General features: G+C 48.8%; 1 protein-coding gene across 1 annotated transcript; it reads left to right on the top strand.

Moving 5' to 3' along the window:
* Positions 1–694: 694 nt before the first annotated feature.
* Positions 695–14103, top strand: LOC103066720 (uncharacterized). The gene is made up of 5 exons (XM_007441092.4): positions 695–900; positions 2465–2583; positions 2921–3051; positions 10812–10893; positions 12505–14103. The coding sequence occupies exons 3-5, from the start codon at positions 2944–2946 to the stop codon at positions 13683–13685; spliced, it is 1371 nt and encodes a 456-aa protein (XP_007441154.1). The 5' UTR covers positions 695–900; positions 2465–2583; positions 2921–2943; the 3' UTR covers positions 13686–14103.
* Positions 14104–15018: the final 915 nt, after the last annotated feature.

Genomic DNA, 15018 nt, shown 5'->3' with positions numbered 1-15018 from the left:
CAATCTTGTCAAAGCCTTTTCAATATCAGGATATTGATAATATCTTGATAATATCCATATCAACGTCCCAAGAGGATTCCCACTCTCCCTCTCTTCTTTTCAACTTTATGGATTAGATTTCTATCCCACTTTCATTCTCAGGAGCTCAAAGCAAGGTCCTTTCCCTTCCATCTTTTCCCACCACAACCACCCTGTGAGGTTGGTTGGGAAGAAGGAGCTGGGAGAAGGAGCTTCCATGGCTGAAGGAGGACCAGAACCTGGGTCTCCCTGCTCCTAGTCCAGCACCTTCACCATCTCCCCACCCTGGCTGTCCTAGATCCAGAGGAAAAGAGAGAGAGACCACCAGAGGGGGCCCAGAATTTGGGTCTCCCCGCTCCTAGTCGGGCACCTTCCCCACTAGCCCACCCCGAAAGGGATGGACGGCCCCAGGTCCCCCCAGGGAGCTTCTGTGGCTGAGGGCACCCCGCTGGCTTTTCCCAAGGCCACTGAAACGTTCCAACGCCCTGCATCCTGCTGCCGTTTTGGGAAGCCAGGATCCCTCTGGCCCACCAGGGGAACCCCGATAAATCGTCAACGCCCCCCACACAAACATCTTGCATCCTCTTTGCCTCTCCGGCTCTCTCCCAAGGGTTAAATCAAGCAAGCTGAGCTTGCACAGAGCGGCTGTGCTATTTGAGAAGGAAGCAAACGGCTGGTGGCTTTCCTGTACTTGCTAGGAAATGAGATGCTTCCAGGGGATTCCTTCCTCCTGGATCCCTTTTTTTAAAATCCTAACCTCTGGCCAGCCGCCGTTGCCGCCGTAGCCAGCCAAAGGGGGGGATCCCAAAGGCTGCAGAGCCTGCTTTTCCATTACTGCCGAGAAAGGGAGTGGATACGGGCAGGCGGGTGGCCTGAGGAAAGGTGAGCATCTTTGTCTTCGGGGAAGGAGAAGCGGTGGGCGAAGGGCAAGGGGGCAGGCGGAAGGAAGGGCCACCGCTGCCCAGAATTCAAATGGTACCTTTTCACAGAGGTCATCACTGAGTTACTGTAGAGTTTCACCGAGCCCTGCCAACTTTCTTCCTGGCTCTGGCATCTACTTTTTTTAAACAGCCGCTCAGCCACATTTCTTCCTGTCGCTAAAAGCTCCTGGCATGGAAAGCAGGGGGAGGCTGAATGTGAAACGCAGACGAGGAGGAGTCAATGAAAGAAAGGGGCATGAGGCTCATTGAATCAGCTAGCAATCCTTTTGGCATCCTCTGGTTCCTCTTGAGGACATTACGCCGAATGCCCACCCTAACGAAACACAGAGTGTATGGGCTGGGTTCACACAATTGGTACAACCCTTAACCCAGGTTAACAAAATGCAATGGTTGTGCTCCCAGGACCTGTTATACTTAGAGATGGGCTGCTCCATGCAACATGGGAAGCCAATGGCTGGGTTTCCTGTGACGTGTTGAATCACAAACTCTGATTGATTGCCATCAAGCTAGTGTTGCCTCTTAGCCACCAAATAGCTAGATCTTGCCACAGATGGTTTGAGCCTCTGGTAGCGCCTTGGAAGGGGTTGGCGTGTCACAGAACACGTTATGGGTGATCTGTAGTAGATTGGGAGGGATTTCTGGCTCCTGTTTTACCAAAGTAGCAACAGAAAGGTTTACTTTGGACATCAGGCTAAGCCAAGGCATGTTTAAGCTTGTTAAGGAATAAACCAGATTTATCCGGGTTTATACCAACAACATTATAGCTTGGGGTAACATGGGAATCTTCCTGCCTTCCTGTTGAAGAAATAAAAAAAGCTTGGGGGGACCCCAAGGGGGTTACTGCATGGAAAGACGGTAGCTCCTTTTGGTTCTGCACCCAGTTCTGCTTCCTCAGCCTGGCACCCTCGGATGTGTCGGAACTACAGCTCCCAGAATTCCTAGCCAGCACAGCTCCATTGCCTATTGGATACCTCGAATGACTGGGGGATAAATCACATTTGCTCTTCTTGGCCCGTCCCCTGAAGCTGATTGGTGGAAAATCTAGGATGCACAAAAAGAGGGAAGAAGAATTCCTTCATGGGGGGCCTGCAATGCATGGTCAAAAAAGTCAAGATGGTGTCAGCAACAGTGCGACCGTAGCTCTGCCCACGTGCATAAAAAATGGACAGAACTTCAATTGCACTATGGCCACCTGCGGACACCCCCATTCTGTCAGTGTATAGTTAAATTTGGAACTCTTTCCCACAAGTGATGAGGCTATGAGCACCAACTGAGACATAGGGCTAGCGGTTTCTCAACCTTGGGCACTTTAAGATGTGTGGACTTCAACTCCCAGAATTCCCCAGCCAGCCATGCTGGCTGGGGAATTCTGGGAGTTGAAGTCCACACATTTTAAAGTGCCCAAGGTTGAGAAACCCTGGGCTAGGCAATAGATGGGTGTAACTCACAATGACAGCATGCCTCCTGCAGGATCTTTATTACATCTACATCCACCTGTCTTCTAGGAGCTCCAAGTAGTGGACATGGTGCTCCTTCTTAATTTTACCATCACAGCCCTTGTCCAGCGGGGTAGGTTGATCTGAGAGGGAGCAACTGGCCCCAAGTCATCCAGCCACCTGAATGGGTAAGTAAGGACTTCCATTTTGGTTTCTCAAGTCCTAGTCCAGTCCTTTTATTGCTATGATACGTTGACTTCTCTCGTGTTTGGGAAGTTCCCAAATTAATTTGATTAATCCGTGAGAAATAGGATGTTTGATTAGAGATGGCCTTGATCTCATCTAGCGACTCATTTTTGTGAGCTGAATAACCTTGCGGGTTTGTGGTGAGGATAAACTGAATAGTATAAGTTACTTGGATGGGTCTACCAACCAACCCTATACGTGTCTATGTGTGTCTTATTGCTTTATGGATATATCTGTGTATCCTTATTCTTTTTTTTTCCCCAACATTTTTTGTTCCAGGACAGTGACTCCTTCCCTCCAAAATGGAGACCTGGGCCCGAAAGCGGGGCTCAGAGATCTGTGCCCAAGTGGTAGCCTTGGCGGAGGATTTTTTGTTGAGGCAGCGAGAGAAGGAAAGATGGGAACGACGGGTGAGATCGGCTTTTCCTAGTCTATGGATTGGGGCACTTCAACATCCTGAACATCTTTTGGAAAGTCCAACATGGCCATATTCCACAAAACATATTGAATTGGAAACCCGAAGAGTTTTGAGCTTGGAATAATTGTTCCCACCATACTGGAAGGGTTCTGATGTTGTTCCAACCATATGAATGAGTTCTGAGCTGGAACAGAGGACTATTTCATGCCTAGAACACTTCCGGTAAGGTCCAAACAATCCATTTCAAACTCAAAATCCTTTATACACCCTATGAAGTGGGCTGGAGATTGGTTGTCTGAAGAACTGCCTCTTTTCCCACACAGTTATCTGGCCTTTGAAATCATATTTGGAAGCATTTTGGCATTCCACTGGCCAAAGTCTTCTTTGGACTCTTTCCCATAATATAAAAGGTGCAAGGTGCCATGAAAAAAATGTGCAAAGTTCTGAATTCTCTTCATCCTACAAAAGAACACAAAAGGAACAGGAGTTAGGGAAGAAACAAGGCAGTTCAAGCAGGAAGCTAGGTATGTGAGCCACGAGATCGGCATTTCCTTCCAAGTTAGAAATGCTAAAATCTTTCCAGGTTGATGTGGAGATAAATGGCAGGCAGGAAGGTAGAAGGAGAGGTTGTGGGCTGAACGCAGGATACATTTTCATGCTGTTCTGGTTCTTCTCACCTGACAGAGGTCTGGATAACTCAAAAACGTGTACCCCATTTCATGTCATTCTGGTTTCTCCTAAAAAAAATTACCGGACAGCTATAGATTTTGGATTTCTTTTCAGGGTCTAACAGAGCTGAGATTGTTTTCTATACTGAAGTATGTCATTATGGTACTTCTGTTCTACATGCATATGATTCTGCTGATTCCACTATTAAAATGGGGAAGAAAGCCTGTGACCCAGTGTTTCTCAACCTTGACCGCTTGAAGATGTGTGGACTTCAACTCCCAGAATTCCCCAGCCAGCCATGCTGGCTGGGGAATTCTGGGAGTTGAAGTCCACATATCTTCAAGCGGCCAAAGCTGAGAAACACTGCTGTGGCCCATAGATTATATCCAGATATAAGATATCAGGTGACAATTTTACATTACCACCCATTATTGACCATGTTGTCAGAAAACGACAGACACGGGTTCGGTTGTCCAGTAGACAGAAGTTTTTATTGGGCACGTTTGCAAAGGTGGGTCCCTCCCGCAGCAATGGAGGAACCCCGAAGCAAGGTCTGACAGGTTTTTATACCCCCTATCTGTCCTCCCCCTCCTACGAGGGCTTGGCTCACAATCTCACCTTTTTTACCGCCCCGGAGCGCCGCTAATTAACTGCAAAACCGCAGACATTCCACTTCCGAATCCAATCAGCGCAATACACATTCCAATCCCCACTTGACCCGACAGCCGCCCCCTGCCGTTTCTCTCCACTCTGGTGCGATCGTGCCTCTTGCCTGCAGTCTTTCCTCCCTCCTGCCGCCCCTCTCCACTCTGGTGCGAGTGTGCCTTCTGCCCATCCTCCCTCCTGCCGCCCCCCCAAGGCTGCCCCATGGTGCACAGCGCTCTCCCCTAGCAAACATGGTTCGTTTGAGGCCCTCACTTCTCCCTGCCTTCTCACAATCCCCCCTTTTTCTTTTCACGCCTCTGTTGGGCCTCAAACCTGACTAACAAGATTGCTCCCTTGTCCCGGACCCGGGGCTTCACACACTGGGACAGGTAATTCCCACAAGCAGGGAGACATTGCATTAAGCAACATACTAGGACCAGTAAGGCAATGAAACCAATGGCTAGTACAAAAAGTTGTTTTAACCAAGCAAAGTTAGGTAACCAACTAGTGAGCCACGACCAATTCCATCCCTCTGGATCCTCGGATATGCGAGAGGCTAAGGTCTTCAACTTGGCTAGTTTTGCTTCAACATAATTCTTATTGTTGGTTAGGTTAAAGCAACAAAGACCTTGAAAAGATTCACAGCCTTGTCCTGCCCTTAATAGGAGATAGTCTATAGCTATCCGATTCTGAATGACCGCCCTCCTGATCTCAGTGACTTCTTCAGTGAGGGCTGCAATGAGAGAGGATGTAAGGTTGACACTTTTAGCCAGGAGGCAGGCCACCTTCCTTAGGTCCAGGTAAGCTCTTCCGCTTAGTGCAGGAACCCCTACTAAGGAGAGGGCCAGAGCCATGGCTTCTGTTTTGGACAAGAGTGTCACATCACTCTCACAATCAGATGGCAGCTCCCTTTTTCTTTTTTCTTTTGATGGGTGCGCTTGTATTGGAGGCAGAGCATATAGAGAGGTCAGGCGCCCTATGGCACAAGGGCCCCCTGAACTATAGGCTGGAACATAGGTGTAAGCTTCATGTCCACATAACAAAAAGAAACCTTTAGGTAGGTATAGAGGGGTTGAGGCGTAAGGGATATTATAGACCCCTCCACAAGTGAAAGCAGGACCTTTTGAGGGCAATGGGGGGTACGGTTCTGGGTATTGTTGAAATATACACATTGAGTTGCATTGGTTATCCCCAAGAGATTTAGAGCCATTTGCCTTTGATTAGTCCAGGGTCTTGGTATGGGAGAAGACCCAAAATGATAGAACATCCCCCCCCCCACGGGGATCATCCCCAGTGATCAAAGCTGTCTGTGCCAATTCTACGCCTTTATGTTGGTCATCTCCTCCCCTGCCTTAGTTCAGTTCCTTTTAAGTTTTACTTTGAGTCCGTCTCCCGAACCGCTGATTCAGTTGTCAGAAGAACTTGGTATGGTCCCTCCCAAGACGGCTTCAGCTTCTCATCCTTCCACGTCTTTATCAGGACCTAATCCTCTGGCTTGTGGGGGTGTTGGTCTTTCAGCAAGGGGGGCCGTTGAGCGAGGAGTCCCTGTTTTCTTAGAGACAAGAGAGATTGTGACAGTACCAAGAGATACTTTCTCAGGAAGGCATCCTTTAGCTCGGGGATAGGCTCTCCCATTGGAGCCAGGAAAGGTCTTCCCATCATCAGCTCGAATGGGGAGACCCCCACATCCTTGCGAGGGGCTGTCCGCATTCGAAGCAGGGCAACCGGAAGTGTCTTTGTCCAAGATAGCCCTGTTTCCAATCCCAGTTTGGTGAGATGTTGCTTCAACACCCCGTTGGCCCTTCCCACTTTCCCACTGGAGTCAGGATGCCAAGGGGTGTGGAGTTCCCATCGAACCCCCAGGCTCCAGTACCACGGCTTTACAGTGTCTACCAAAGCCTGCACCCCCCAGTGAGACCCTTCATGCAGTTTCTCCACCATCCCCCTCATGCCAGCACGGCTCACTACTGGGGTCCCCTCAATTGTAACCCAATGACCTGCTTCCTCCCTGCAACCTTCCCTTTCCAGCAGCTGTGAGTAAACCCCGTTCCAGCCAAATTTTCCTGAAAGTGTGCACTACTCCCCAGGCGTATCGCGAGTCTGTGTAGACGGTGAGGGACACTCCCTTTCCCAACTCTAGTGCCCGTTTCAAAGTGTGCACTTCACACAGCTGAGCCGACCAATCCCCTGGTAGTGCCCCCTTCTCTATTGTCTCTCCCTCCGCCGTCACTATCGCATATCCTGACTTCCTTTGTCCCTGCTCTACTCGGCTAGACCCATCCACAAACCAGACCTCACCCTCCTCCAGCGGGACCGCCTGCAGGTCCTCCCGGGTCTTTGTTTGCAGCTGCAACAGGGTGGAGCACTCGTGCTCCGCCGGCTCCCATTCTTTCTGCTCCCCCGCAAGAAACTCCGCTGGGTTCAAATTCCTGTCTGTTCCTACCACCACATCAGGACTTATCCGGAGAACTGTCTCATATTTCAACATCCTCCCTTCTGTCATCCAAGCAGCCGCCTGCTGACTAAGCACACTTAAGATCTGATGGGGCGAATGGACAATCACGGGGCTCCCAAAAGTGAGTTTTTCCCTTCTGTCACTAGCACAGCAGCGGCAGCCACTGCCTGCACACAAGTCGGCCATCCCCTCACCACTGGTTCTAGGGCTTTGCTCAGGAAGGCCACTGGTTGATATTTCCCAGCCCGTCTCTGAGTCAGCACTCCAATGGCGGTTCCCCCATGGGCTGTAACGTATAGGTGAAAGGGGGGCCAAGTTCGGTAGAGCCAGAGCCGGGGCCGTCACCAGGCTCCTTCGTAATTCCCCCCACTTCTCTGTGTCCCTGTCTGTCCATTCTACCCTGTCAGATGATCCTTTCAACTTCTCATACAGAAACTGAGCCTTGCTCATGTACTCATCTATCCATAGCCGGCAATATCCTACTAGACCCAGAAACCGCCGCACCTCTGTTTTAGTATGAGGGGGCTTCAACTGCATTATCCCCTGTATGGGAGAAGGATCAATCAACTTCTTGCCCTTCCGGAGTACATGTCCTAAATACTTGACCTCCCTTTCCACAAATTGGACCTTCCCTTTTGACACCTTCAATCCTTCCTCAGCCAACCAGTTCAATAAAGCCACTGAGTCTTCTCTCACCTTTACTTCCTTCTCTCCAGACACCAACAAATCATCCACATACTGCAGCACCTGAGAACCCCAGGGGCCCGGAACCCCTGGAGTTTCTCTTCCAATGCCTGTCCAAACAAGAGGGGGCTCTCGGTGTACCCCTGGGGCAGCACCGTCCATCTCAGTTGTTGCTTCAGCCCACGCCTCCCATCCCGGGACAGCGGGTATTGGGCTTGCCGCAAACCCGTCACCCCTGGTTTCAAGGGGATGCTAATTGGGGCGATGCGAAACCGACCCGCCCCCCCCTTCTCCTGCCCATACCTCAGGGTTCACAACCTCCACGTCCGCCTCCCGCAACAAACACATCCTTTCTGCCTGTTCCACATTCCACAACTCCACTCCTAGACTACCCATTAGATCCCTTCCCAGCAAGTTCACTCTCGCCTGTGGGATCAGTAACACATCTGCAGTTACCTCCTTCCCATTCCACTCCAGTCTCACTTCCTCCAGTACGTCTGCCTTGACCAGAGAGCCTCCCACCCCCATCACCGATACCGATGCGCCCCGGGATTTCGCAATCCCTGGGATGTTCGAGAGGCTCTGGTGTCCACGAGGAACTGCCGTTCCTCGCCGGTGGGACCCACCGTGATGTTTACCAAGGGTTCCCCGTGGGTCCCGGTTGGGGAACCATGACCCCCCTAGTCGTACAGGGGAAACTCCTCTCATGTTCTCCCGATGTTCAGCATTATTGGGATCCCAATTTGGGTCTGCCAGAGGGAATTTAGTATCTGCGGCCGGGGCATTTGGGACATTTGCATTCCTTTGCTCCCAAGCCCCGAGCGCAGCTCGCCGAATCTGGCCCCTCTCTTCTGGCGTATAGAGGTGGGCTAAAATGTAATTCAGTTCCCCCCAGGAGTATTCCACCGGGCCGAGAAAAAGTTCCAATTGTTCGGCGGCGGTATGGGCGTTCTCTTGCATACGAGGGAGGGTCCTTTTTAATTCCCTCAACTCACTGGGTTTGATGGGAATCGTTACGTAACTGGTGACGGCCACCCCCTGTGCGTTCGTTCCGTTCGGGACTTCCCGGACGGGGAAGGCACTGGCCAACCTTAGAATAAAGGGCACGTTCTGAATGTCTTGGTTCAGCTGGTCCAGCTCTTTCCGCTGCCCGGGATAGGGTGGGGGCGCCGGAGGGGGAGCGATAGGAAGAGGAGGAGGAGGAGGAGGTGGCGGCCCCCATTGAGGTCTAGTCAGCCAGAGGTCCTCCTCATCCTCCTGTTCTTTTTGGACAAAAATTTTGGCTAACTTGGGTCGAGGCCCCTCCCAATGAACATGGAACCAGACTTCCACATAGGGTTCCTGTGTTAACATCTTATGCTCCACAATGTAGTTTTTTAGTTGGGTCACCCAGTAATTACTGGGGATTCCAATGGTAGGGGAATTCGGGGTCCACTAGTGGATATTTTCGCCATTCTTTAGTGCACAAAGTTATCATGGTCGGTTTTTCCAGACCCCTGGTGAATGGACACAACCAGGGTGTCTCCCACTGTTGCAACAATTGTCCTAATGGAGAATCCGTGGGGATTCCCCCTACTGCGTTTTTCCCATTGGCCCCTGGCCTTACACTCTTACTCTGCGCCTTACCCATCCTTCCTGACTACGTTTCCCACCTTACAGAAGGTCCCGGACTCTTCTGTCCCCTTGCGGCGTCCAACGCCTCGTAACCACGCTAATCTCCCCGAGATTATGGGTAGGCTGTACTCACCAGACCTCCCGGAGGTCTCCTCGTCGGCCGACTTCCTCTTTACTTCTGTCTGACTGGCGATTGGAGTCCCGTCCTGGACCCGACTCCGGGGAAAACGGGAGACACCTCAACGGGGTGTTACGGCCGATTACTCACCGGTTCCCCACAGTCCGGTCCACGTCGAGGACTCCTGGCTGGCTCGCCAATTTTGTCAGAAAACGACAGACACGGGTTCGGTTGTCCAGTAGACAGAAGTTTTTATTGGGCACGTTTGCAAAGGTGGGTCCCTCCCGCAGCAATGGAGGAACCCCGAAGCAAGGTCTGACAGGTTTTTATACCCCCTATCTGTCCTCCCCCTCCTACGAGGGCTTGGCTCACAATCTCACCTTTTTTACCGCCCCGGAGCGCCGCTAATTAACCGCAAAACCGCAGACATTCCACTTCCGAATCCAATCAGCGCAATACACATTCCAATCCCCACTTGACCCGACAGCCGCCCCCTGCCGTTTCTCTCCACTCTGGTGCGAACGTGCCTCTTGCCTGCAGTCTTTCCTCCCTCCTGCCGCCCCTCTCCACTCTGGTGCGAGTGTGCCTTCTGCCCATCCTCCCTCCTGCCGCCCCCCCAAGGCTGCCCCATGGTGCACAGCGCTCTCCCCTAGCAAACATGGTTCGTTTGAGGCCCTCACTTCTCCCTGCCTTCTCACAATGTTGTCTGGAACTGATGGGAAATGTAGTCTAAAAGCACCCAAATATCCACAGCCCACTGCTGTGTTAAAATTCTGGATCTACCTGGAATAGATAAACTAACATCTAATGTAGCTGGGAATTCAAAGCTAGGCTGCCTCTGACCTAGAGTCATCATGCTTAATAACTATTATGGTTGGGTTCACGTGACCCACTTAACCAGGTCTGACAAAAACCTCCTCACACAACATCCTAAGCTTGGTTAGTATTTGATAGCTTCGGGCAGCCTTTGTCAACTGGGGTTCTGTAAGAGATCGTGATTGAAAAAAGATAAACGTATCTACAGCTTGCCAATCACGCTAATGTGCTGTGAACTGTAGATATAATCATGATTGAAGAAAAACTACAATTTAATGATCCCACTAATGTGCCGTGAGCTGTAGATATAATTGTAATTGAAAAAAACCTACAACTTACTGATCGTGCTAATGTGCCGTGAGCTGTAGATATAATCATTTTTATGCAGGGTTTCCCTGAAGCCTGAAAATTATTTCAAGAGTTCCTCCAGGGTAAAAAGGTTGAGAAAGGCTGTCTTAGTATGTTCCATGACTTCAACCTCTCGGTTTAGTTTACCATCCTGTTTATTGTATAAATCCAGAATAGCAGGTTAATTTGGTGATCAGGTTCAACCTGTTGTAGGGCTGGAGCTGTTGGGCCTCCACCAAGAAAAGAGATCCCTCTTTATATTTTGTTTTTCAAATAGATGTTGAACTATCACTAAGACAAAAACATCTCTTCAGGTCCCTATTCCTATTTGAGAAGTTTTCTTTAGAATTAAGACTTCCACTTCTTGTCACTGTTTGCTGACTTGTGTGTCCAACTACAATAGGCAACCAGGCCAGATCTTTCCAACCCAAAGCAGCCCCACTTGGACCTCCAGGAGGAGAATGATGATGACGCCACCTCCCTTGGTAAGATTTCAAGACGTTGGAGATTTCTTTAGGCCAAACTGAAAGCTCTGTGCCATTTGGTACAAAGCCTGGATTATCCACATTGCATTTCATCTTATGCAAAGAACATTGGCTATGCTGGCTGTGGATAATAGAAGTGGTGGTCCAACATTTCTGGAGAGCAGAAGGCTAGGGAAAGCCAATCTAGATATAATTGCACCTAAAAGTCGAAAGAGCCTTATCAGACCAAAGGCTTAGATCAGACCAAAACTTAGTCTAACATCTCAGATCAAATCCAATTATTATTAGGGTCCATAATCGAATAAATGGTTCAAAACACAGGTAATATAGAAATGTGATAATTTCAGTTATCACTTATTATTGTTAGTTATTCTGACGATAGAAGGCAATGCTCTTTGTTGTATCTTGATTTGTATCTGATAGTAGCAATTTGGTATAAAACTGTTTTGTTTGGGAATTATTGGAAGATGAATGCTAGATGGTGTTTTGGTTAATCCCAAATGAGGGGTTTGCTTTCCCACCCATAGCAGACCGAAGGGATTTGCATTCAAGACATATTGCCTCTGATTTAGAGTTGATGTGGCCAATGATTCCTTAACTTCCATATCTTTGTCTCTTCCTGTTTCCAAAACTATCTAGGGTTTTGGCCATTTCAATCAACGTGTTAGTGAATTCTTGGTGAATTCTTTATCAGTGAATCCTCCCAACCCAGAGACATCACTAGGGCTGGATTGGGTGACCATTGTCCTGGGTACCCACAGTCTAGAGGGACTTCTAAGTAATCAGTGGTCTTCAGAGTGGGGTACACAAGATGACCCACTGGGATGTAGGAAGAAGATCCTAGAATGTCCATTTCTATTTTTTTTTTAATTTAAAGGAATAAGACTATACTGATACTTAATATACAGAATATACAAAATATAATATATGTTGGGGGTATGTTGTATAATGTAGATAAAAGATTAGTATAGTGATAGATAGATAGATAGATAGATAGATAGATAGATAGATAGATAGATAGATAGATAGATAGATAGATTTAAATAAGCATATATAAGCTAAGGGACAGGCTCAAAAATGTTTTACTGATAAAGGAACACAATCAAAAAAGTTTGGGGACCGTTGTTTTAGAGGGTGGAGGTGATGGGCTGTTGTTGCATGGCTACCCACTCAGAAGTAAAGATTTCCTAATATTTAAATGGCAGATGAACCAATCAAACAATTCTTGTGGAGGTATATGGCCAATGAGGTTATTGGAGCAATGATGAGCTCATCCCTTTGCCAGTCCTGGGCTCTCATTGGCTATGTACCCTGAAAGCCAGGCTCTGATTGGTTCACCTGTCTGCTGGTTACATGGCCCAGATGTTTGCATTATAAAATGGCAGCTCTTGCAGTGCCAGCGGGCCAATTAATGCTTTTTTGACATGGGTTGGCATGGAGGTGGAAGGAAAAGGAAGAGGCTACTGTCAACATTCCCTCTGCCAGCATTGAAAACTAGGCGGGTGTATAGGCTGGCTAGTTGAAAGAAAGGGTGGCTGTCAGAAAGACCTTCCCTTCAACCTTTAGCAACTCCAGAGCTTCCTTATGCCAAGACTCTGCTTCTCTGAGCAGGTGACGCCCAGGGGAGTGAGAATGAGGAAGAGGAGATCCTTCAGCTAGAAGATTCTGAGCCCAATGGGACATCCACAGGAGGAGATGCCTCCTGGAGCAATTCTCAGTTGCGTGATGTGGGAGAAACTTCTAGGAGTCATCAGACCTCAGACATGAAAGAGGGGAAGAGAATGGGTCCTCCCATTCCAGGTTATGATGGGCGCTTGAAAGAGCCCAGAATCTACAACTGTGGGGCTGTGAAGATGTGCATGGACTGTGGGAAAACTTTTAAGCAGAGCTCCAGCCTATATAGACACCGGAGACTCCACACAGGGGAGAAGCCCTATGGCTGCACAGAGTGTGGTAAGAGCTTCAGCCGGAAGTCGCATCTTATTGCGCATGAGCGGACCCACACGGGGGAGAAGCCCTATGACTGCACAGAGTGTGGCAAGAGCTTCAGCCGGAAATCACACCTCACCACTCATGAGAGGATCCACACGGGGGAAAAACCCTACAAGTGTGGGGAGTGTGGGAAATGTTTCAGCCAGAGTTCGGCCCTTGTGGCGCATGAAAGGTCCCACACTGGCGAGAAGCCATTTACATGCCCAGATTGCGGGAAGAACTTCCATCGGCGGTCAGGTCTTTCGGCACACGAGAGGACCCATACAGGGGAGAAACCGTACCGGTGCACTGAATGTGGAAAGAGTTTTAGCCAGAGTTCAGGACTTTTGGCCCACGAACGAACCCACACAGGCGAAAAACCATACCGGTGCACCGAGTGTGGGAAAAGCTTCTGTGAGCGCACAGCCCTCGTGAGACATCTGAGAACTCACACTGGGGAAAAACCATACACTTGCGCCGTGTGTGGGAAAAGTTTCAGCCAGAGCTCGGGCCTTTTGGCGCATGAGCGCACCCACACTGGGGAGAAACCCTACAAATGCTCTGACTGCGGGAAAAGTTTTGGGCACCGCTCTGACCTTCTCAGGCACCAGAGAATCCTTAAAAGAGGAAAGCCGTATAAATGCTCTGAGTGTGGGAAATGTTTCGGCCGGGGCTCAGATCTCCTCCAGCATCAGCAGATCCACACAGGGGAGAAACCGTATAAATGCGCTTATTGTGGGAAGTGTTTCAGCTGGCGTTCGAACCTTATTAAACACGAGAGAATCCACACCAGGGTGAAAACGTATAAATGTGCAGTTTGAGTCTAAAAGCTCTCCTCTTCAAATGCCAGAGGTTCTACGCAATGGAAGGCCACCGTGCCCGGTACATTGATTGTGAGAAATTCGATACAGTCGTAACTCACTCTTATTACAAGGGGCAGTAAATACAACCATTGCAGAAAATCTCCAGAGACAGAAAGAAAATTATTCCTAATTGCTGGAGCAGCATCAGGATTCAGTCGTATATTACTGACAGTTAAAAAAAATCTACATCGGAGAAACAATGTTGGAGCTGTCTGACCTACCTGAAAAGTGCCATTCATAACTCTCCACGGTTAAACTTCCACAGAATCTGGTTCCATTGCAAAAATGACAGCAGGATTCTAGAATTAGCGATCCTTGATAGTATCTAACCCCGTGTTTCTCAACCTTGGCCCTTTTAAGAGGTGCAGACTTCAACTCCCAGAATTGAATGAATTGAATGAATTGAATTCAATTCTGGGAGTTGAAGTCCGCACCTCTTAAAAGGGCCAAGGTTGAGAAACATTGATTAACCCTTCTTGTGCAGCCAAAGGTGCTTTTTAAAAACTATATTGAAAACCTAGAATAGTAAAGTTGTGGATGGAATGTATTTTAATACCAATAGTGAAGGAATTTCATTATAGATATATCCTAGCCGTAAGCTTAGCGTTCCTAATATTCTTGAGACTGTTTCCTGGAATACATGGAGTTGAAAATAATCAAATCATTGATCTGACAGTATTATGTTTTTTGCGGGGGGGTGGGGGGGGGAGAAAAAGTGTCAGAGAGGCACCGGGCTAGAAACTGGGAGACCCTGAGTTTTAGTCCTGCCTTAGGCACAAAGTCAGCTGGGTGATCTTGGCCCAGTCCCTTTCTCAGCCCTAGGAAGAAGGAGGCAAGGGCAAACCACTTCCAAAAATATTGCTGGGGATGCTGCAACAGTTGGAACTCCGAGGACTGGTCGTAAGTCCCCCTCTTTCAGCACCATCATAACTTTGAACAGTCGCTAAATGAGTGGTTGTAACTCAAGGACTAGCTGTACCCATCAGAGAATCCACACTTACAAGTGTCCCACCTACAAAAAAAAATTAGCGATAAATCCTCTGTCACCAAATATCAGAGAACCCACACAGGTGGGAAACCATCTTCTTCTCCCAAGTGTGGCAAATGATTGAGTCAGAGGTCTTCTCTTACCAAGCACATGCCAACCCATGCAGGAGAGAAACCTTACAAGTGCTACGAGTGTGGGAAAAACTTCATTTCTAGCTCAGACTGTCGAAAATATGAATGAGCGCATTCTACAAACGTAGCAGGAAGTGTTCACTAATCTCCTTGTTCTCATAAACAGAAAACT

The sequence above is a fragment of the Python bivittatus genome, unplaced genomic scaffold (assembly GCF_059951505.1).
Source record: "Python bivittatus isolate LINGU-HERP-01145 unplaced genomic scaffold, Pbiv_v1 ctg000810_np1212, whole genome shotgun sequence".
NCBI classification, from domain to species: Eukaryota; Metazoa; Chordata; class Lepidosauria; order Squamata; family Pythonidae; genus Python; species Python bivittatus.
Note: the sequence above shows the minus strand (reverse complement) of the source record. Positions and strands in the feature narration are given on the sequence as shown.

Coding starts and splice junctions, on each gene's coding strand:
- LOC103066720 (XM_007441092.4), top strand. CDS start 2,944: ATGGAGACCTGGGCCCGAAAGCGGGGCTCAGAGATCTGTGCCCAAGTG. Junction 3,052..10,811: donor AGGAAAGATGGGAACGACGG/GTGAGATCGGCT, acceptor CAACTACAATAG/GCAACCAGGCCAGATCTTTC. Junction 10,894..12,504: donor TGATGACGCCACCTCCCTTG/GTAAGATTTCAA, acceptor TTCTCTGAGCAG/GTGACGCCCAGGGGAGTGAG.